Raw genomic sequence first — 22979 nt, 5'->3', positions numbered from 1 at the left:
TATTTCCTTTCTTTCTTTCTTACCAGCAAACATCCCAAAAGCAAACCAGTCGGGTCGCTTCTGTCGAAGTGGGTGACTGGCACCGCTCGATTTCAATACGTAATCGAACCAGCGGGTCGTTGTGCCACTTACAAGCGCCGAGATACGATGCAGAGGTTAGTTATGAGACGTGCTGTTTAGAAACAAATACTTTTGCGGTATAATATCAGCCCTGTATTATATACTGTCCCACTGCTGCACGGGCCTCCTCTACTACTGAGAGGGATTAGGCCTTAGTCCACCACGCTAAGTGCGGATTGGTAGACTTCACACACCTTCAAAATTCCTATAGAGAATTTCTCAGGTATGCAGGTTTCCTCACGATGTTTTCCTTCACCGTTAAAGCAAGCGATAATTCACAAAGAATACACAGACAATTTTAGAAGTCTGAGGTGTATGCCCTTGGGTTTTGAACCTGCGGACATTCGTCTCGGCAGTCCGTTCCACACCCAACTAGGCTATCTTAAGAAGTTCTCTATAGGAATTTCGAGGATGTGTGAAGTCTACCAATCTGCACTAGGCCAGCGTGGTGGACTAAGGCCTAATCCCTCTCAGTAGTAGAGGAGAACCGTACCCAACAGTAAGAAAGTATATAATACAAGGCTGATATTGTTATATTGAGATCTTCCAACTTCAAAACCAATTCTAAATAACTAAATCCAGTGGTCCGCACGTCTCAACATTAGAGCGTGGATATGAGTACTTAGCCGGGAATGTAAGCGGTCGCGTGTCGAGTGATACTCGGTAAAGGAGAGTAACTGACCATATTGGGAAACTGTTTCCGTTGCATTAAATACTTGCGGGAAAGTTACTTGCACAAGTATTTAGGAACGTATAGCACGTAGGAATTGTGGACATATTTGATAGTATCTTTGACAAAAACTTAAGCAAAATCTTAGTGGTCAATTTTTTCTTAATAAACCTAAATTTGAAACTAACATCGTAGCAAGTATGTGGTTTCATTTAGTAAGGCAATGTCAAAATGACCCTGTATATATTTGTACTAGCTTTTGCTCGCGGCTCCGCCCGCGTTATAAAGTTTTTCGGGCTAAAGTTTTCCGTTATAAAAGTCACGCTATATATTTTCCCGGGAGCCTATGTTCTTCCCAGGGTCTCAAACTGTCTCCATACCAAATTTTATCCTAATATGTTAGATAGTTTTTGAGTTTAACACGTTCAGGCAAACAGATGCAGCGGGGGACTTTGTTTTATAATATATTTTTGTAGAACTTTTTAAGAGGAACATTCCCGTCATACATCATTGGTGCATAACTTTAACCGTTTACGCAGCACACGCAACAGAAGCTCTCAAAATTAATAAATTTTTCGCGTTTTTGCAACATGTTTAATTACTACTCCGCTCCTATTGGTCATAGCGGGATGATATATAGCCTATAGCACTCCAAGAACAAAGAGCTATCCAACACAAAAATATTTTTTCAGTTCGAATCGGTAGTTCCTGAGATTAGCCATTACTGCTCCGCTCCTATTGGGTATAGCGTGATGATATATAGCCAATAGCACTCCACGAACAAAGGGCTATCCAACGCAAAAAGAATTTTCAGTTTGGACCGGTATTTCCTGAGATTAGCCATTACTGCTCCGCTCCTATTCGGTATAGCGTGATGATATATAGCCTATAGCACTCCACGAACAAAGGGCTATCCAACGCAAAAAGATTTTTTCAGTTTGGATCGGTATTTCCTGAGATTGGCCATTACTGCTCCGCTCCTATTGGGTATAGCGTGATGATATATAGCCTATAGCACTCCACGAACAAAGGGCTATCCAACGCAAAAAGAATTTTTCAGTTTGGACCGGTAGTTCCTGAAATTAGCCATTACTGCTCCGCTCCTATTGGGTATAGCGTGATGATATATAGCCTATAGCACTCCACAAACAAAGGGCTATCCAACGCAAAAAGAATTTTTCAGTTTGGACCGGTAGTGCCTGAGATTAGCGCGTTCAAACAAACAAACAAACAAACAAACAAACTCTTCCACTTTATATAATAGTATAGATAGATAACAAGAGATGATTCCTATCCTAGCAATCGACTGCCAGACCCATCAAAGCCAAATGGTTCGCGGTCAATAAAACCTCAACTAATTGCCGCTACACTTTCAAAACCGCATGATAACGTTAACCATTGCGATTAACTCAACGAGAAATGTCTGTACACTTGTAGCATGCTTATTGTAACATATCTGATTTATTTATAAGAGCTAATGATGTTGACGCGAAGGTTAGTCATCGAAATAGAAATTTTCGGATTTTATACTGATTTTTTAAATTTTGATTTTCACCTATGTTTCGATGAAAAGACCTTAAATTGTTTTTTGAAATTCATAATTTTTTGTATATTCCATAAGCCTTAAATGTATGAAACGAGTATTCAACTAAGTCGTTTGCGCAGGGCTTTGAAAAGCAATGCCATTTATATTTCTATACCTATGTCTTTAACTTTAGGCTCTTTTAAAAAAAGTGTTTCCATAACTAAAGTATTTATCAATTTGATACACATCTATTTAAACACATTCGACTTATATTTTTCTTGACAGTGACTTTTTTCTTGTCTAAAAGCATTTTTGAGTAATGCGGTATTCGTTCTTAACTTGTGATATAACGACCAAGTCGATAAAACAAGGTTCTCTGTCAACCCATTCGAATTAACGCGTGAATATACAAGAAAACTTTTGAACCAAGGCACTGAACTCTGGAATCCACGTATGGCTCGACGCAAGCAGGCTTCAAGTGAGAGTCGATCGCAACATTCTTAAGGACAACTCCGCTTTCCTGCTTGTGCAAGGCTTGTGAAATTTCAACTATGCGTACTGCGTTTTACCTTTTGCAATCGTGCACGTGAAAAAGCATATTTCTATAAACAATAAAGTCTAAAATAAAACAATGTCGCATATTGGAGCAGACCTATGTCCAGCAGTGGACAAAGATACAGGCTAATGATGTTGATGAAAGTCTAAACTAAAATGATTTGATTTTTTTTTCTATCCCGGGAATTTAGCGGGAATTATTGCGGGAAAACTGTCACGTGAATAAAGACGTCGGCAAAAGGCATACGAATACTGCTAAAATAGGTCGATAAAGGAATAGCTGTATTAGGAATTAAGATACATTTAAAACTGTTGCAATTTTTTCCTAAAGTTACTGTTTTCTGGTAGTTCTTTCATATGTGAGAGTCCGCCCGAGAAGATACCACCGTATTGTATATTTCTGCCGCCAAGCAGAAGTGTGTAGTCACTGTTGCGTTCTAGTTTGAAGGACATTGTAACCAGTGTAACTACTAGACATAATAAGACTTATCACCTCATGTCTCAGGGTGGCGAGCGCAGTAGACTACGAAACAATACTTTGTAATTGAAAGTGTTGGATGGTGTTAGTACTGCTTATGGCAGTCGTATCGCTTACCATCAAGCGATCGGCAAGCTCGTCTCGTCATTCAAAGCAATAAAAAAAAACAAAAACAGTTGTAATGAATGCCGTAAAATTATCACGGCACGCCATAGTTCGATAGTTATATTAAAGTAAATGGGGCTCCATCATTAAAGAGACAAAGAGTATGATGTGAGGCATGTGATGTAACAATAACGATCTTGTATATGTATACTGCCGTGCTAATAGTTTTATAGTATTGTATGTAAAACTGAGATAGAGACACTCTTTTAAGGTTTTTTTTTTTTTTAAGTTTAGTTCTAAACAAGATACCGTTATTTAGGTAAGTTCATTGGATGGGTATTTCTTTAAGTTATCTGACGACTTAAAAATCAAGATTTTGATTTTTTTTTTGCGATCCGCTTTTGAGCTTAGCACGGCAGTATATGTGAGATAACAATGTTCTATTTCTGACAAGATGCAGTGGTTATTCTTTATAAGTGAATGGACGATTCGTTTAACAATATTATTTGTCAGTTAAACTTAGTTTCGAAATTTAATTGAAACAAGCTAGTGACATAGCGGTACGCTCACAATTTCGACAAAATGGCGGCGATTGCACTGTAAAATTACTAATTATACAAACTAAAGGGGAATAGAGTAAAATCCAAAGATTCAAGGCATGCGTAACCACGGCTGAGACAAACAAAAGTCAAGCTCTCAAATAAATGGTAATCAAAATTCACACTTTCGTCTTATACATTAAGACTCTCCTCCAAACAAATGACCTTGAGCAATCATCCCAAACATCGGCGCACGAGTTCCGCCGGGAATATGCAGTTTTAGGAATAATTTCTTTGATAAATCAATTTGAGATCTTTTTTAATGTTTTATACTGCCAAAATATGCCTTATTAAATTGTATACTTAATAGTGTTTTTGCAAATTTAAATGTTGTGTATTATAGGAGATGCATCAACAATTTTAGTGTCATTTTTATAATGAAATTGATGACAAAATATCCTTGTTATAAAAAAAACTACTAAAATGAAGATAACATATTGTAGAAATGATATTTATTTTTTTCTTCTATATGTCTTATAAATTTCGAGTAGATAGCTTTGAAAAATACGGCTAAAGCGCCGTTTTGCTAGGGAGTTCACCTTTACTGGTGAATAATATCTACGTACTTAAATAGGGCACCATTTTGCTGAGGGGATCCTTAACTGTCGAATATCTACCTCAACATTAGGAAACAAGCCCTTACCCTATTCATAAAACCCAGTATGTCATACAAGTAAACACATTCGCACGAGAAAGCGTCCAGCGGATGTTTCTGTGAAACTGACTAGTAAACACCATTGTATAGGCATCGATTACGAGCATGGGAACCTTACCTGCTTAGCGACACGCCATACAAGCTACGACCATTGACTTCTTTTTCATTGTCGGATAATTCACTGAATGTTATTTCTATCTTTTTTTTTAAGATTGACGAGACGAGTTTGCCGTTCGCCCGATGGTAAGCGATACGACCGCCCATAAACAGTAGAAAGACTATCCAATACCTTGAATTATTGTTTGGTATTTTACTGCGGTCGCCATCCTAAGACATGAGATGTTAAGTCTTATTATGTCCAGTAGTTACACTGCAACATGTAAACCCATAATACTAAGAGTATCATACTGTAGCCAGTAAAGAAATGAATACGTTTTTAAAAAATATAGGTTAGGAATATCATATAACAATAGTTACTCTACAAGTCCTTGCTGGTGGTAGGATATATTTTATATCCGCCCGGATAGTGACCACCATACAAAGTGTTAAAGCCTACCATAATCGCCCACATAAGTGTCGCGTTCCGCTGTGTATATCCGATTCCAACAGGCCGGCATAATTGTGTCGACTTCCGAGGGGTAATCATCTCTCGTCCATTGACATTGTACTGGACTCTACTTAGTAGTAGGTGCAGTGAAGTCACCGCTGTGGCTAAAAGTATAAAAACAACAGCGTGGCTTTATTTTCAAACCTTAAGAATAGTTGTAAAGGTATCATACTACACGAGGTATCACATGGTTTGTTTAGGAATAATTTCGATGAAAATCTTGGTCCATTCCCTTCGAGCCCTTATCCCTTTTATTGATATTCTAATTTATTGATTACTTTCCTCAAACAGATATCGCGATCACATCTATAAAGAACTAGTTGACCCGACAGACGTTGTCCCGTCTTAACTATGAATTTGCAGCGCGCATTCTGTCAATCGCTGACAGTTATTTCAAAAAATCGACAGTTATATAAAATTAATATTTTCGTTAAGTTTTCTTAAATTTTCTAATTTTACGCGCAATTTTTTAGGATTTTTTTCTTTCATAAGAACCTTCTCGTGACAATAACAAACACAACAAAAAAAATTGTGAAATCGGTCCAGCCGTTCACGCGTGATGGCGTGACCAAGGGAAATAAGGATTCTTTTATATATACAGATAACTATTAACAAGCGTCAAAGAATGTTTCTGTCAAACAATAAATACGGTACATTGGTACGAATTCCTAACGCCAACCACACGTTGTCCTCGCGGGTGTGGCGTGTAACAATTGTGTGGGCGCGTTGTAATGCCATTCAATGGACGGATACTGGTTTTGTCTAGCTATAAGATGTCTGAACGGAAATACTTGCGATCAACTTTGCTTGGAGACTCATGTCGTAACACTTTGAACTTTAACTTATCTATAATAATAATAATATCAGCCCTGCATTATATACTTGCTCACTGCTGAGCACGGGCCTCCTCTACTACTGGGAGGGATTAGGCCTTAGTCCACCACGCTGGCCTAGTGCGGATTGATAGACTTCACACACCTTCGAAATTCCTATAGAGAACTTCTCAGATGTGCAGGTTTCCTCACGATGTTTTCCTTCACCGTTAAAGCGAACAATAAATTCACAAAGAATACACACATGATTTTAGAAAAGTCGGAGGTGTGTGCCCTTGGGATTTGAACCTACGGACATTCGTCTTGGCAGTCCGTTCCACACCCAACTAGGCTATCGCCGCTTTTTGGGCTTTAACTTGCTGTGAGCAAATGACAGTTTTAATGTGTTCTATGCGTCGATATATATGTACTACGTACTAGAGTTAGCGTTCCGAACATTAACTGTGTCCAACTAAATTGAACTGCAATCCGTCCAAACTGACTTTAGTATGGTGTCAATATTGGCAGCTTGTAGTTGTTACGGAGTGGCGCTCATATAAGAACTCGAGTCTAAGTGTAAACCTGAATATGAATAAAAAATATTAGTCAAATAAGTAAAATTATTTGTTGTTCAAGTGAATAAATATATACATTTATACGTTATAACAGTGACGTTTTGGTTGCTATTTTAGTTCAGATTTTGAACAAATAGTTAATATGGACGTTCGTGTCTATAGAATATACGTCAATGGTTCTATGGTAATCATTTACCAGCGTTTGCGCAGCGCTTACATTTATTTTGAAAATCAGAAGTTCGAACTCATCTCGACATAAACTTTGAGAACCCTACTTATCCCAACATATCAAAGACTGTTATCATATAAGAATGTTTATAGATAATAGTTTTTGCTGGCTTGTAGAAGTACAAACCTACTTTTATTCTGCACTTACAAAACCATAAAACGACATACTCGTCTTATCACTCAGGTTAATAACACTATAACGTTTTTTTCGGTGCTATATGGAATTCTGCGAACGCATGTGGGTCACTGTGCGCAAGATGCGCAAGGACCTGTTCCACAATACTGTTAGTTTGAACACTCGTACTTTCACTGTTGTCATTGTTTTCGAGTGTTTCTTGGAAATTATATAGGGTGGGAGGCATTGGATCGCATTAGGGAATTGTATTCTTGTTCATCTCTGCTCCACCCTAAGGTTGACTGGAAGAGAATGCTTATGGCATTATGTCCGCCTATGTACAAAATTTATTGTATAAGTGCAAATAACAATAATAATATATGTAATGGCCAGTAAAAATATAGAGTTTAATTTCGCTATCATGAAATGTACTCTGGTTTGGCAATAGGCTCACATTTAACAATTTGAATAAACTCGGCAAAGAGGGTTTTTTTGGAGAGCCACCGTAGTTATCACCGGGGGTATCTTGCGAACGGAATTCAGGCGATCACCAGGCTTAGCAATCAGGGCAATCTCTAGGGAAATAGGGAGGGGATAGCTCGAAAGGAAGTGTGGTGGGAGAAGAACGGAGATGTTTGCGAGCCCTCATAGGCCTCAATGTGAATTGGCAACCGTGAAGTATAGACACTTAACTGTGTGCCTAGGACCGCGACAAATGTACCCTCATACATGGACGTGCATTCAATGTGGATACCGAGCGCACAAAAATTGTCTCGAGGGGTTAGACCTCTGCCTACTCCTACGAGGAATGGAGGCGTGATTACAAAAAAAATCTCATGTGCTACTTGAACAGTATATGGGGTTAATAAATGTTTCCTTTCTTTCTATAAACTAGTAATAATCTTAATCCCCAATTTGCAAGAATCGATTATTCGCATACCTTTTGCATCAATGAATTGTATGTAACACCTTATGCGAGCTAAGTGTGGGCACGTCGCCAGCGCCGCGGGTGGCATTAGGGATAATAACGATAGTAAGTGTTATCGATGTTTAAATATCATGTGTGTATTTATACAAAGATTATAAAGCTGAAATATTTGTTTTTCGTTTGTTTGTTTCATCATCATCATCAGCCCTTCACAGTCTACTTCTGGACAAAACGTAGCCTTTAGTACCCAAGAATAATGGAGGTTCCTATGAATGAAATAATCAGTTTAGTAGATCCTGAAATTAGCGCGTTCAAACAAACAAACCTGGCGTATCTTGGGAGAGGCCTATGCCTTCCTACTCTTGGGTACTAAAGTCTACATTTTACCCCGGGACAATATATTTTATGCCGGTAAAACTATGTCACGCAGGCGGAACCGACGGCAAAAGCTAGTATTTAATAAAACAGCAGAACTCGGTGTGCCTGTACATTGAAAGAAAAATAGTAAAAAAGGGTGTGTAACTAAAAAACAGTAATAGAAAACAAATCAGATTTTTAGATTTCTTTTCTCTTTCCTTTTGTTAGTCGGCGTATATCTCCGAAACTACTGTTTTTATATAGTTTTCAAAGGAAGATACAGTATAATTGGGAGCAGAAAATATGCTTTGTTACATTAAATTCGGACATCGGAAAGTAATTGTAATTCTGTGATCATGGATATTTCGGCCTTTAAAGTTTAATATGACGAAATTTTAAAGGCCGAAATATCCATGATTATTAATTATTTTTACGTTTTTCTTTCAACTGCGAGAACTAATCACTAACTAGACGTGAATTTAAATTCTTTACTTGCCAATACTTGTTTAGTTTACCCAGATTAAAGGTGAAACAAAATGTATGAAAATGGACCTTGAGGTATCGCCTTAAGGTGTCATGTGACCTCACATTCTGAACCATATGTTCATACCACTCTGTGATTGTGGGTTGCCGGTGGGTAGAGAAAGACTGTAGTTCTGACTGTAGATATATATACCTTTCTATACCTTATAATATTATAAATGCGAATGAGATGTTAAGAAATCAGAAGTATAATGTCCAACTGCTGGGCACGGACCTCCTCTACTACTGAGAGGGATTAGGTCTTAGTCCACCACGCTGGCCTAGTGCGGATTGGCAGACTTCATACAGCCTCAAAATTCCTATAAAGAATTTATCAGGTATCAGGGTTCAGGTAAGTTGGAGATATGTTCTCTTGGGATTTGAAACTGTGGATATTCGTCTCGGCAGTCCGTTCTATCCAACTAGGCTATCACCACTTAATACATCTTGAGAGCTCAAAAATTTTAGCTATCAATCATATTATTACCATAAAAATACCTTGCCATTTACCATCTTATCAAAACCGCTTAGCTTTCTGTCCTTGTCTCTCTACCACTGGACATGTATGTTTATCTCTTTCTTAACAATGAAACGGTAGTGAAATGCCTCGCTCCCAAGAGGTCGCCACGAGGCCGCCAAGACCTTCCATACCATGCCTTTTGTGACCTCTGGCATGGGCTTTTGTGTCAAAGTACGTGTCGCACAATTTGACAATAGTATTTTTTTTAACTTATCTATAGGTACTTTATCTATACTTCTATCATGTGTGTATTCTTTGTGAATTATCGTTCGCTTTTACGGTGAAGGAAAACATCGTGAGGAAACCTGCACATCTGAGAAATTCTCTATAGGAATTTCGAAGGTGTGTGAAGTCTACCAATCAGCACTAGGCCGGCGTGGTGGACTAAGGCCTAATCCCTCTCAGTAGTAGAGGAGGCCCGTGCAGCAGTGGGACAGTATATAATACAGGGCTGATATTATTATTATTATACTTTGGGCACGATACCTGCCTTTAGATGTGTTACGATGCGTCAATCGGGATGTACAAAACGAAGGTCTGGCCTTCAATCCCGTAGCAAGGCACGTAATTTTGACTTTTCGAAGTTTCAAATGTCATCATCATCAGCCACATAAACTCCGCTGCTGAACATAGGCCTCCCCCAAAGATTTCCAGACTGACTTGTCGAAAACGGCTTGCATTCAGTGTGTTCCTGCGACATTTAAAATTTATTAGATACTGTTTTACTTAACAAAATTTCTAAACAAGCTTAGCGTGTTGTAAGTTTTACAAAAAACTAGATTTCAAGTTAATTACATTAAATTCGTAGCTAGCTCCAGACTGTAACCTTGAACGCCCTGCGCCCAGTGATCGACATGCTATAATCATTAAGGCGTTCGTAAAATAGGAACAAAACGATTTCAGAAATTTAAATAACACTTTGTCTGATGTCATCCAAAATTAGGAGCAAGAAGCCCTTTGTTTAAAAACTCTTGTGTGTGACAGACATGCTATAATAATTAGTGCATCCGTAAATTAGGTACAAAACGATTTCGAAAATTTAATAACTGTCTGAAGTTATCCACAACTAGGAATAAGAAGGGCATTGTTCAAAACTTTTATGGTGATACTATATTATTATAATTTACTAGTTTTATAAAACTTCCTTTGTAAAATAAACTGGTCACTAAACAATACATATTATAAAACAAAGTCCCCAAAACCGGTCTATCTGTGATCGTTTTGCTCGAAATCTACTGAACGGATTTGTGTACAGTTTTTACTAAAAGATAGTGCAATTCTTGCGGAAGATTTAAGGTTAATAGTGCATTACGGTTTTATGTAAATTGACTGAAATATAACGATGACAGTCCCCCTTCGCAACTGTCTGTCTGAATGCAATAAACTCAAAATCTACTCAACGGATTTCGTTGAAATTTGGAATGGAGATTAAGACCCTGGACAATATATATCGGGATTTTTATTACGAAAATCTCTTGCACGAGCCATGAGCTAAAGTTAGTTCAATATAAATTAACGCTATTTGCCTTTAAAAGAGCCAGGAAATGTGTAAACATGTCTTTAAACTGTATATTTAACCGACCCGACATTTGAATGATATTTACCCATGTTAATGGTCATGTATAAGAAGTATTTACCCATACATAATATTTACCAGTGACGATCCATAAAAGTGCCTACCAAAACGATCATAGCAATAATACATGGTGTAACTTTGCTAAGAATTAATTAATAGGCGCAGGTATGTGATTGTTATATCATTTTACAACGGCTGAGAGTCTTCATTTTTTTTAATACAGGCATAGCAAAGTGACTTCACTGCACCTGATGGTAAGTTGAGTGGGGTCCAATAGAGAGATGAGTACCCCTTCACATTCGACACAATTATGTCGGCCTGTGGGAACCGCATATACACGGGTTGATCCCGGAACACGACACACTTATGTGGACCACTATGGCCAGTTTAAACAGAAAAATAAATAATTTCGATACGATTTCAATAAATCTATAGTGTAAATAGGCGGCCTTATCAAAGCAATCTCTTACAGGCAACCCCATTATGTTTTAACTCTAACTACAAGTGACTGTTACAAATTAACGTATATTAATAATAAATATAAACGAAAGGATTAGAAAAGAGAAGAATTCATCCTGCGGAACTTTTAAAATTGTAAGGGCTAATTTTTCAATCGTCAAATAAAATTAATTAGATCACATAAATTATAACCTGACTGAATATGAAAGTAAGACAAACTGACAACTTTGTTGATACGACTGTTACTTTTAATTCGTTTGTGTTATACTTTATGCGACGAATATTATCTTATTGAATCAGTCCTAAATCCGGTACATAACCAAACAATTTCATACATACATAGTATCACGCCTCTATCCTTAGGGGTACGCAGAGACTATGAATTGCTTTGCACGATACTGGCATACTTCTCTCGCTTCCTCCTTCACCAATCTTCATGCATTCGGTTCATGGTATTAACCTGGCCTTTACTAAGAATGTCATATATTCGAAGGTTCGGTACAGTCAAAATTTCAAACCAAAAAGTATTCCAAAAAATACCGCTGACCATAGATTAAATCCAAAAAGTATTCGTAACTTACCTTACTTCAAGTCACATTAGTTCAATCGCCCGGCCGGTACACAGCTACCGTTACCTTCGATATAGTATTTGCGGAGGGGAGAGGGTCCGCAGTCGCTTCCGCATTGAAGCAAGCGCATCCTCTTAAGGCCTAGACTTCTAGATTGTGGATTTTATGATCGGTAAATTGGAACGAACGAAAGTGGGAGAGAATGTCTATGGTATCTAACCAGGTTTGAGTTTACAAAGTAAAAAAAAAAATAAACAAAAAACGAAAGTTAGATGTTTGAATGTTTGTTGGAAATAATTCAGAAAATGTTGAACGGATTCTGATGAAATTTGGTATAAAGAGAGCCCGTGTCCTAGCTTAGCTGTAAGGCTATTGTTAATACCAACGTTATCGGATTTTACCTATATCGATTCAGCGGTAACGATGTTCGTACCCAAACATCATATTATTCTCGCATTTCCATTAATAACATTTTTAACTATAGTGAGTACAATTAGTAAATTCTGTGTCACTTTTTAATAATCATGTACTTAGACTTAGTGTTTTTTATAATTACTTTCTAGACTTTTTATAAATGTAATAGTGAATGATTAATAGTAGAAGTAATAAATATTTGGTTTAATGCTATTAGAAAGAAAAGTGTGTCGCATTCTGGGATCAGTCTGTATATTCGGTGCCAACAAGCCGGCGTAATTGTATCGACTGGCGAGGGTAAATCATCTCTTTGCAGTGGGGTGACATTGAAACCTCGTTCTTTACACCAAAACCTAAATAACACACTGTTGCATACACATAGACAAACTAATAATATTTATCCAGTTACCCAATGATTGTTGCACACACAACGACACATGCTTTGATGACGTAACTTAAAATTATCATGCCATTTCTCACATCATGTTATAACTACAATAAAAGAAACATTAATATGTAAATTAATACGTCTTAATAATGTAACATATAAATTTATTGTTATATCGTATTTTTTATAGGAAAAATTAAGTTATTTGGTTCAAGGCTTTATGAAAATGCTTAAAATTAATTTACACTGTTCGATATCTCAAATTTAATTATCTTTTATCTTTACCTGGTAGATACAACTGAGTACATACAATCCAGATATGAACAGCAAGTCGTTACATCTCTCGACAATTGCTAGAATTATGCCGGTCTATTTTGCTTAGCTAAAGCCAGATTGCGACGCGCTATACAAAATATAAGGCGAAATTTCAATGTCATACACATGGTAATTATCTAAATAATTACAAAAAATAACCTCCATGTGAATGAAAAGTTAAAGAAGGCACCTTATACTCAGTTATTCTGATACATCAAAAATACAATCATTTTAATATTGCGTTAATAAATGAATTTTATACTTTTCTTCTTAAAAATAACATTTAATAATAAGATATTCTAATCATAGATGTAAAATAAAGAAGTTTTAGTTTCGCATAAAATAAATATTAATGACAGTAATTTTAATTTTACACGCCATAAGGCCACTGCTACTACATGAAAACAATTTGTCGAAGCGGCGACATCATACTTTCAGTCAGAAATACACCATATTCGCATTAAACTACAAAATTATCTGCAAAACGGAAAACTAAATCTGGAATTTCTGGCGAAAATATTTTTTATTCATTAATGAGTTTTGACTCAATGTTAGCAGAGATGAAGACGAATATGTGGTTTCATTTAGTAACGCAATGTAAAAGTGCCTTGTAATTCTGGAGTGGCGACCACCAACCGGGAGACGCAGCGTAGGCAGGCCCCCCACGAGATGGACCGACGACCTGGTGAGGGTCGCCGGAGTCCGATGGATGAGGGCGGAAGAACCGGTCCCTGTGGTACTCAATGGGGGAGGCCAATGTCCAGCAGTGGACGACTCCCGGCTGAAGTGGTGATGATGATGAATAATGTTACTGCCTATTCCTCTGTGATAATGTAGGACCTAACATACCGCTTCATCGATCTTGTGGTAATGTTAACCTGTGGGATGTATACCTTTTTCTATAACCTTTTTTAAAGGCTTGCCTTCGATCTCCAGTTCTATCCATCAAAATCTACCTCATTAGTTTGACAATACGTCATTTGATTAAACGTCAATTTTATATTTCCTTTGGCTTTTATGTCATTTAACTTACGTCGACTTTGTATTTCACGTGACTTTAGATCTAAAAAAAGTCAAAAAGGCAAAAGTCTGTACATACTTATAAATAACATTATGCTAATTGGTACAATGCAATAACAAGATATTATGAAGTTTTTGTTTGAACGCTGGTACACAAGCTAAGATTAAACTGATGTTATGGGTACCAGGTCTACTCACTACTCTACCAGACCCGACATATTATTTTTTAATTCAAAGGATAAAGATAAATAATTGTGTCTAATGATTTGAGGCCCTATTCACCCCTTTGATCCTATAAACAACTGGCTATACTTAAAATATTGATTTTACATTAATTCTAAGATTATAACATGAATGTATAGGCCTTAACGCAAGTTGCGGTGCGCGGGCGCACGCAGCGAGTTCTCGATTCAGTCGTGAGGTTGCCTGTGCGCGTGCGCCCGTGTAGTGCAGTGCCATGTGTTAAAAGTGTTAATAATGAAAACTATCGATTTTAAAGAGGTTTGAATTTTATATTTATACTTTTAGATTAATCTTTATATCAACATTATACAGAAAAATAATTAAGGATAGAACATTGTCTCTTCTATATTGTTAAGTAATAATGATCTATTAAAATCAAAAATTATAAACATTATTAGAGCTATATATGGAACCGAAAATATATTCGACAGTCAAGTCATGCGATCATGCAAGGCTCTAACATAGAGCGCTTTGATACTTCAAATTGCTACAATGGTTTGTCCATCACTGTCTATCATGTATCTAGACTGAAAAACTACAATTTTGGTTTAAAAAATATACAAGACGCCTAAACAAAAATATTTTATCCATCATTAACATAGTGTTGTCTTTGTGTCAAATTATCTAACTGTCAGGGAACATAATTAAAATTTAACATAAAAATAATAAATAACGATATTTTTGAGTACAGTAAAATTAACCATAATATAATACAAATAAAGTACTGAATGGATAGTCGTTGGTCTAGTTATTGGATTGCGTTTACAAGCTGGTGTGTGTAGGATGTCATTTGTTATTCCAGGAAGCAGGGATTTCCTTCTTTAAAGCTTAGGAATACAAATAAATTGATTAGGTTTATTTATAGTACTTTGCATCTAATGATTTTTTGTTTAGAATTAACTAAGATTGAATGAACTCTACTTACCATGAAGTTTATTTTTGGATTGTTAAGAAATATTGTATTGTGGTTGATTGAGCTAATCCTTATTTTTACCTAAAATTCGTTGGGGAGGAAAAATCTGCAGTCATTTTTGATTCATGAGCGAATTTTTGTTATTTTTTATATTTTATTTCATTATTTTTTTATATTATAAAATAATATTTTGAATAGAAATAACTTAAAAACCCTTACAGGGTTACTAACACAAAATACAAACACTATCATGCATTTACTCCGAAGCGGTAGGCAGAGGTGCTACCTGAGCACCCACTTTTCGCCAAGTTCTAGACTGGGCGGAAACTGATCAGAAACAACCAATAATTCAAATTTACATTGTAACATAGATCTATTTACCAATGGGGAAAGGTGCAGTTTTCCAAAAGGTAACCCGACACAACATATAAGTACTAATATGCTTAATACTGCCTGCACATATAGGTACTTGCATTAATGCTGCCTGCAAATCGTTCTAATGAATTAGATTTTACATAAATTACAAAAGCGAACAAGAATCGGATTATATAGATTCTTCGGCACTGCTATTTATCTCGTTTATTACGCAAAATGCTTTATTAAGCCTGCAATCATTTAACATGTTTCGTTGCACACTTGACATTTGTTTTATCAATTAAGTATTAAAATATACGCTGAAATAGCTATGTTTGTGATTTTAAATGTCACTAATATGTTCTAGTCGTTTATCCAAAAAATAATGCTAAAATGATGGCTAAAATAAATATTTTGAGTTGCTTTGTTAGAAAACAATGTATTCATGAATGGGGTGCTAATATATTCTTTATGACAACACCTGAAAAAATTAAAATGTATATACTTTATTTATCACGTAGGCGAACAAAGTTGCACTTATGATACGTCAAAACAATGTAAAGGAATACTAAATATTATTTCTAAATAACAATTAAATTTACTTATATAACTATGGGCAATTTTAAATTAGGGATAAAATTTATAAGGAATAACTAGGCCATGAAAAATATAACAGCTTATTCCAGCTATGGTGAACCAATAGCTCACATATCAAAGGTCGTACTCCACAAAATTCGTGCAGGCGAATAATAATGGAAAATATATGCCAACATATATTTGAGCTAAAAAAGCTAGCCACAGAACCGCGCTTGAGTTTTCATATTGATAAAAATTTGAAAAGAAAATAATACAGAGTTCCTCCTTTATTTATCTTTCGAGATTATGAGAGTTATTATGTAATTATATAATTCAATTTGTGCAATTAATATAACATAGAACCTGGTAATGGGAGCCAACGATGTTAGGTACATTTGTTAATATAAATAAGGCGACGTTAATCAATAAAGGTTCGCCAATAATCCAATAGCAGCGTACCAAGTCCGCCTATCGCGAGGTTCTAGGTTCTTTCTTCGTTCGCGGTTCGAGGTTTCTACTCCCAGATCGGGCAATAAAAATTCGAGACTTTAATTCAAAAATGTAACTGAATTCAAGGAATTAATATTGTATTTTATAAAATATTGATTCGTGCATAAATTTTCAAACTTATTATAAAATCTACCGCCGCATTCCCTGTAGTTTATCAGAAAAAAATTAACCAGCAGAGACGATCATTACCTTAAACACAAAATTGCTCACATCGCAAACAACATAATGACGGACATGCTACATTGTAACTAAAGGTTGAAATTCCACATTTTAAACCAAAGAAACATATTGTTTAGGTTATGGGGATTGGTTTTTTTTTTTATTTCATATATTACAAGGAACAAGCTTTATTTTTAACATGACGCTACGTTTCTTTGTATGACAAGGACCGTCTTATACAAACACGCCGGATGGGATACTAAATTAGTCAGCTTAGTGACGGCCAGGGCCTGGAAGAAAGTTAGGAAGGGATATCTGGGTAAAGTAAGTGTGGGGGAAGCAAAAGGAGCCTTCTTAGGGTTAGCGGAAGGGAGAAAGACAAAAAATTCGCAAGCCCTTATAGGGCTCAATGTGAATTGGTAATCATGAGATATATAGTATAATATCAACCCTGTATTATACTACTGAGAGGGATTAGGCCTTAGTCCACCACGCTGGCCAATTCGGATTCGTAAACTTCACACACCCTCGAAAATTCCTATAGAGAATTTCTCAGGTTTCCTCACGATGTTTTCCTTCACCGTTAAAGCAAGCGATAATTCACAAAGAATACACATATAATTTTTTAGAAAAGTCAGAGGTGTGTGCCCTTGGGATTTGAACCTGCGGACATTCGTCTCGGCAGTCCGTTCCTCAACCAACTAGGCTATCGCCGTTGTTATATATTCATGAGGTATACATACTTAACTGTGTGTCTAGGGCCGCGACAAATCTCTCCCCGTTCGTGGGCGTGCATTCGGTATGAAGACTGAGCGCATGAGAAATGCCTTGGTGGATACTGAGAGAGATTAAACCTTAGTCCACCACACTGGCCCAGTTATAGACTTATGTAAATGTAACACGGATATAGATAAAACATTCCTAGAACTGAGGAAGGAAATGGTGACGTGAAAGTATTAGGTATGTTATGTAAAAAGTGATTTATCATACACTAACATTTGCTTGCGGTTCCGCCCACATTCACAACCATTTCCGAGATAAAAAACCTAAAGTACTCAAGGTTGCTTGTCATTAGTGAAAGAATTTTCAAATTCGGATAAGTAATTTTATTCAAACTTTCTATTAATAGTGTGATTCATAATCAAAACTATAACTTCAATTAATTTACATATTATCAAATAATATTTATGTTAGTATAGTGTAGTAGGGCCAACATATAGCCCTTGGTATAGTGGTTGTGAATATAGAGACTACGAGGCTCAGGATTCCATTCCTAAGTCTTGGTCAACAATCTCGCCTCTTCTAAAAGTTAGTGGGTGTCCAGAGGTCGATATTCGACCATCGAATTGAAAATATTTGTAAAAATATACCTTTTTATTTTTCAGCACTCTTCTCAATGAATTTAAATTTTACGAAATATCATAATCGTCTATACGCGAAATATTCTTAAAAAAGGATACAAAGTTTCTTCTTTACGTATTAATATGTAAATTTTGACAATAACCAAATTTCAATAAACGAACTCATAAGCTTCGGATCAATAGCGAAAATGGACCAGAGTAAAGATAGACATGCAGCGATCGTTTCTTGAAACCGGCGGATAGCCATCAAAAGTGCAATTACAACGTTAATATGTTTACTTAATTTATTTTTAATAAATTCCCATGAACATAACCAAATTAAAAAGTGTCTAATTAACCATAAAAAATGACGATAGCCTAGTTGAGAGTAGAACGCACTGCCGAGACGACTGTCCGCAGGTTCAAAACACAAGGTCACTAGTCCATTGAAAAGTTACATTTGGGGTTGCGTTTTTTAGAGGACGCAATTTTATTTTTTTGAAGTGTAGGGGGGGTCAGTCTAAAGCTAAAACCAAGTTTGTGGGGTCAACACCCTTGTCCCACAGCCGCCATCTTGAAAATAGGGGTTGAAATGGTTTTTACGATGTATCTCTTAAACTATTTATCTGACAAAAAAAATGTATAAACATTTTTTGTTGCAAATTAAATTCTTTACAACTTTGGTTTAGTAACTTTTGTCGTAGAACTATAAATAAATAAGTTATATGCGAAAATGTTAAGAAATTCAATGTTAAGCAATTTCCATTTCAACGTCTTCATATCGTGTGTTTATAAGGTACATAATACTTTTTTGTACTCATTAATACCCAAATACCCAAGGGACCATTAGGGAACAAAAGAACATCTGCCTGCTATTATTATTATTATTTCTAACCTCTCTTATTGTAAGAATAGCTGATAATATTGTGTTGAAGTTGTCGTAAGTAAGTTTTTCATTAGCATTTTGACTTTTAAAAGTCTTTTAAAAGTCAAAATGCTAATAAAAAAAAAGTAGTTTTCACAAAAGTTAAAATCGTGTCTAAAATCATTCGAAATCTTCTTCACAATTAAAAACAGAATAAAATACATCCGCACGTACAGAAATATGTAGCACAACTAAAAGATATGTTGAACGACAACTTCAACACAATATTATCAGCTATTCTTACAATAAGAGAGGTTAGAAATAATAATAATAATAGCAGGCAGATGTTCTTTTATTCCCTAATGGTCCCTTGGGTATTTGGGTATTAATGAGTACAAAAAAAAGTATTATGTACCTTATAAACACACGTTCTGATGACGTTGCAATGGACATTGCTTAACATTGAATTTCTTAACATTTTCGCTTATAACTTTTTATTTATAGTTCTACGACAAAAGTTACTGAACCAAAGTTGTAGAGAATTTAATTTGCAACAAAAATGTTTATCATTTTTTGTCAGATAAATAGTTTAAGAGATACATCGTAAAACCATTTCAACCCCTATTTTCAAGATGGCGGCCGTGGGACAAGGGTGGCGACCCAACAAACTTGGTTTTAGCTTTAGACTGACCCCCCTACACTTCAAAAAAATAAAATTGCGTCCTCTAAAAAACGCAAGGTAAGGCCTAAAAAATGTAACATTTCAATGGACTACACGCACCTCTGACATTTCTAAAGTTATTTGTGTTTTATTAGTGAATTATCGCTTTTTAACAGTGAAGGAAAACATCGTGAAAAAATCTGCATACCTAAGAAGTTCTTTAAAGTTTTGAGGATATATGGCCGCACATGGCCAGAGTGGTGGACTAAGGCCTAATCCGTGAGGTCTAAACTATATGCGGTGGCTCTTAATTGGCTTATTTATTATGTTAATTTGTTGGTTATTGATAGTTGTGAGCCACCACAATACAATAAAATAATCCCTCTCAGCAGTAGAGGAGGCGTGTGTTTAGCATTGAAACAGTAAATAATATAGGGATGGTTATTATTATAACTGTTAACAAGTCAACTGACAAAAACCATTGGAAAGTGGTAAATGTCAAAATGTGCTAATCGTGGCATATCGCTGCGACTCAGCGCAATAATTATGAAATTGTTACGTCGGTCGTCAGTTGATTTTACGTAATTTTCCGCGAATACTCACGGAAAATATTGTCACATGTATTTGCTTAGAACACAACGTTTATAGAAAGAAAGTAATTAAAAATGGTAGAGGGTAGACATACTTGATAATCACTACATAGTATAAAACAAAGTCGCTTTCTCTGTCCCTATGTACCTTTGTATGCTTAAATCTTTAAAACTACGCAACGGATTTTAATGCGTTTTTTTTTAATAGATAGAGTGATTCAAGAGGAAGGTTTATATGTATAATAACATCCATTAAATAGTGAAGAAATACTGTTATTTTGTTATGTTATACCTATGCGAAGCCAGAGCGGGCCGCTATGTTTTTATATACAATGTTCACAGTTTTTCTGTAGTGTATTTAGTATCAGTATTGCACCCGTGCGAAGCCGGCGCGGATCGCTAGTAGTAAAATAAAATGTTTTTCGAATTTTATTACGTTTTTATATAATTTTCTCCCGACGTTTCGAAGATTTCGCACCTTTCATGGTTACAATATCAACCTACATTTTCTAATTATTTGCATCATCGTAAAATGTAGATAGGTTGTAACTGACTTTACGGACGACCAACACCTCAGTCCACCTCGTGACCATGAAGGCTGCAGTCTTCGAAACGTCGGTAGAAAATTATAATATAAAAAACAGCGATGAAATCCGAAAAATATTTCAATTTCAACATTCAAGTAAACGGACTACCGAGACGAATGTCTGCAGGTCCAAAACCAAAGGGCACACACATCTGACTTTTCTAAAAAATTATGTGTATTCTTTGTGAATTATCGCTTGTTTTAACGGTGAAGGAAAACATCGTGAGGAAACCTGCATACCTGAGAAGTTTTCTATAGGAATTTTGAGGGTGTGTGAAGTCTACCAATCCGCACTAGGCCAGCGTGGTGGACTAAGGCGTCATCCCTATCAGTAGTAGAGGAAGCCCGTGCCGAGCAGTGGGACAGTATATAATACAGGGCTGATGATGATGATGATGATGATTCAAGTAAACATAAGAAATCATTAAGTGTAGTAGAGTCAAGACTGCCGCGTGCCTATTTCTTAGTGTTATGTCTAGATTATTTAACTTATGTCTGTCTAGACTTTTAAAATTTATATTAAATTTCCCATCGAGAAAATAAATTGATATAACACCTTTACATAGCACCTTTAAGTTGATAATTTATTAATATTTGATAAATGTTCGTCCCAAATATTTATGTAACAAAAATCATATATTTTAGAAATTTATGATGTTAGTGTATTTCCGCTGTCGAAAAGTCTGATGCTTTGTTTATTTCTGTCGCCAGTCAGTGTGCACTGCATACTGTGGTCTGGTTAAGTGTAATAACTAAGTACTATGAGACGCCTTATTAAAAAATCGGAGTAAATTCTCGTTATCATAAATTTATATGCAGACTAAATACAAAAGTGACACTAATCTATTGTCCCAAATAAATGGTAATCAAACAAAACACACACACAAAACATCACGCATTTATCCCCGAAGGGGTATGCAGAGGCGCAACCAGAGTACCCACTTTTCGCCAAGTGTGTTCCGTCCCATGATGTGATAGGGGGCGAGCCTATCGCCATATCGGCCACTAATTCCAGACACCAGCCTGATACTGAGCAGAAAAAACCCAAATACCACTTTGCCCGACCTGGGACTTGAACCCAGAACCTCAGCGCGCTATCGTATCACCATCATCATCATCATCAGCCTACAGCTGTCCACTACTGAACATAGACCACCCCTAAAGCGCGCCACGCTGCTCGGTCCTCCGCTCTCCTCATCCAGCGTCCACTGGCGATCCTACGAATATAGTCGGACCATATCGTATCACACATGCAGTACAACTACGCCACTGAGGCAGCCAGATATTAAACAGTATAGGTAGTTATAGACCGGACATAAGAACAAACTTGTGCTCTAAAAGTTACCACCAATCTTAATAAGTTGTCTTTTAAATATCAGTGTGACAAGATGTCACAGCGTAGTCAGATATTGATACAAAAATAACAGAAAATATGCGAACATGCGCATTAAAAACAGGCAAATCACGATATGGAAAATATATGAAGTATTTTACATTGATGTTTTGCTATTTCAAGGTAGATTGAGTAACCATCACATAAGCGCAAAATTTTTGTATTTCAATCTTTCCAATGTCTACTCTATATAATCTTAGAACTTAGTAATCAAATGAGTCTCATCTACATTAGCTACTTAATACGAACTGTCAATATTTTTAAGTAATTTTGAAAAGTCCTTAACATCAAATATGTCAACGAAACAGGCACAGTTCAAAAGCATGCAATATCTTATAATTAAAAGTTTTAGATTGTGATTTAACTATTATTAAACAAGCAAAGTTCAAAAGCATGCAATATCTTGTAATTAATAGTATTCGATTTTGACTTCTCTATTAATAAAATTGAAAGCGAAGAGACGCATTTTATCTCACACCAGGGTTTCCGAACGTATCCTTTACAAATCCGCAAGGAAATACAGAACCATAGTCAGAAAGCAATTACGCCATAAACCAACCCGGACTCGAACCTACAAACTCGGAGGCTCGGTAAAAACACCAATAAACCATGCCCATCCGCCGCGATAGAGATGCACCCACTGACATTGAATGCGTTTTTTTGCAGAAATATCTACC

At 36.2% G+C, this 22979-nt stretch overlaps 1 protein-coding gene across 2 annotated transcripts in view; it reads left to right on the top strand.

Moving 5' to 3' along the window:
- LOC115444546 (rhophilin-2) overlaps positions 1–22979 on the top strand; it is a 93212-nt gene that overhangs the window by 23144 nt on the left and 47089 nt on the right. Inside the window, exon 1 of one of the 2 annotated variants that reach the window (XM_030170365.2) lies at positions 14525–14613. The exons of the other annotated variant lie outside the window; for it this stretch is intronic. Coding sequence (XP_030026225.2) covers positions 14590–14613 — 24 coding nt within the window. The 5' untranslated portion in view covers positions 14525–14589. Of the gene's footprint in view, positions 1–14524; positions 14614–22979 lie in introns of those variants that run through there. 2 annotated transcript variants of the gene reach the window in all.

The sequence above is a fragment of the Manduca sexta genome, chromosome 4 (assembly GCF_014839805.1).
Source record: "Manduca sexta isolate Smith_Timp_Sample1 chromosome 4, JHU_Msex_v1.0, whole genome shotgun sequence".
Classification (NCBI taxonomy): Eukaryota; Metazoa; Arthropoda; class Insecta; order Lepidoptera; family Sphingidae; genus Manduca; species Manduca sexta.
The sequence above is the reverse complement of the archived record's forward strand: the minus strand, read 5'-3'. Positions and strand labels throughout refer to the sequence as shown.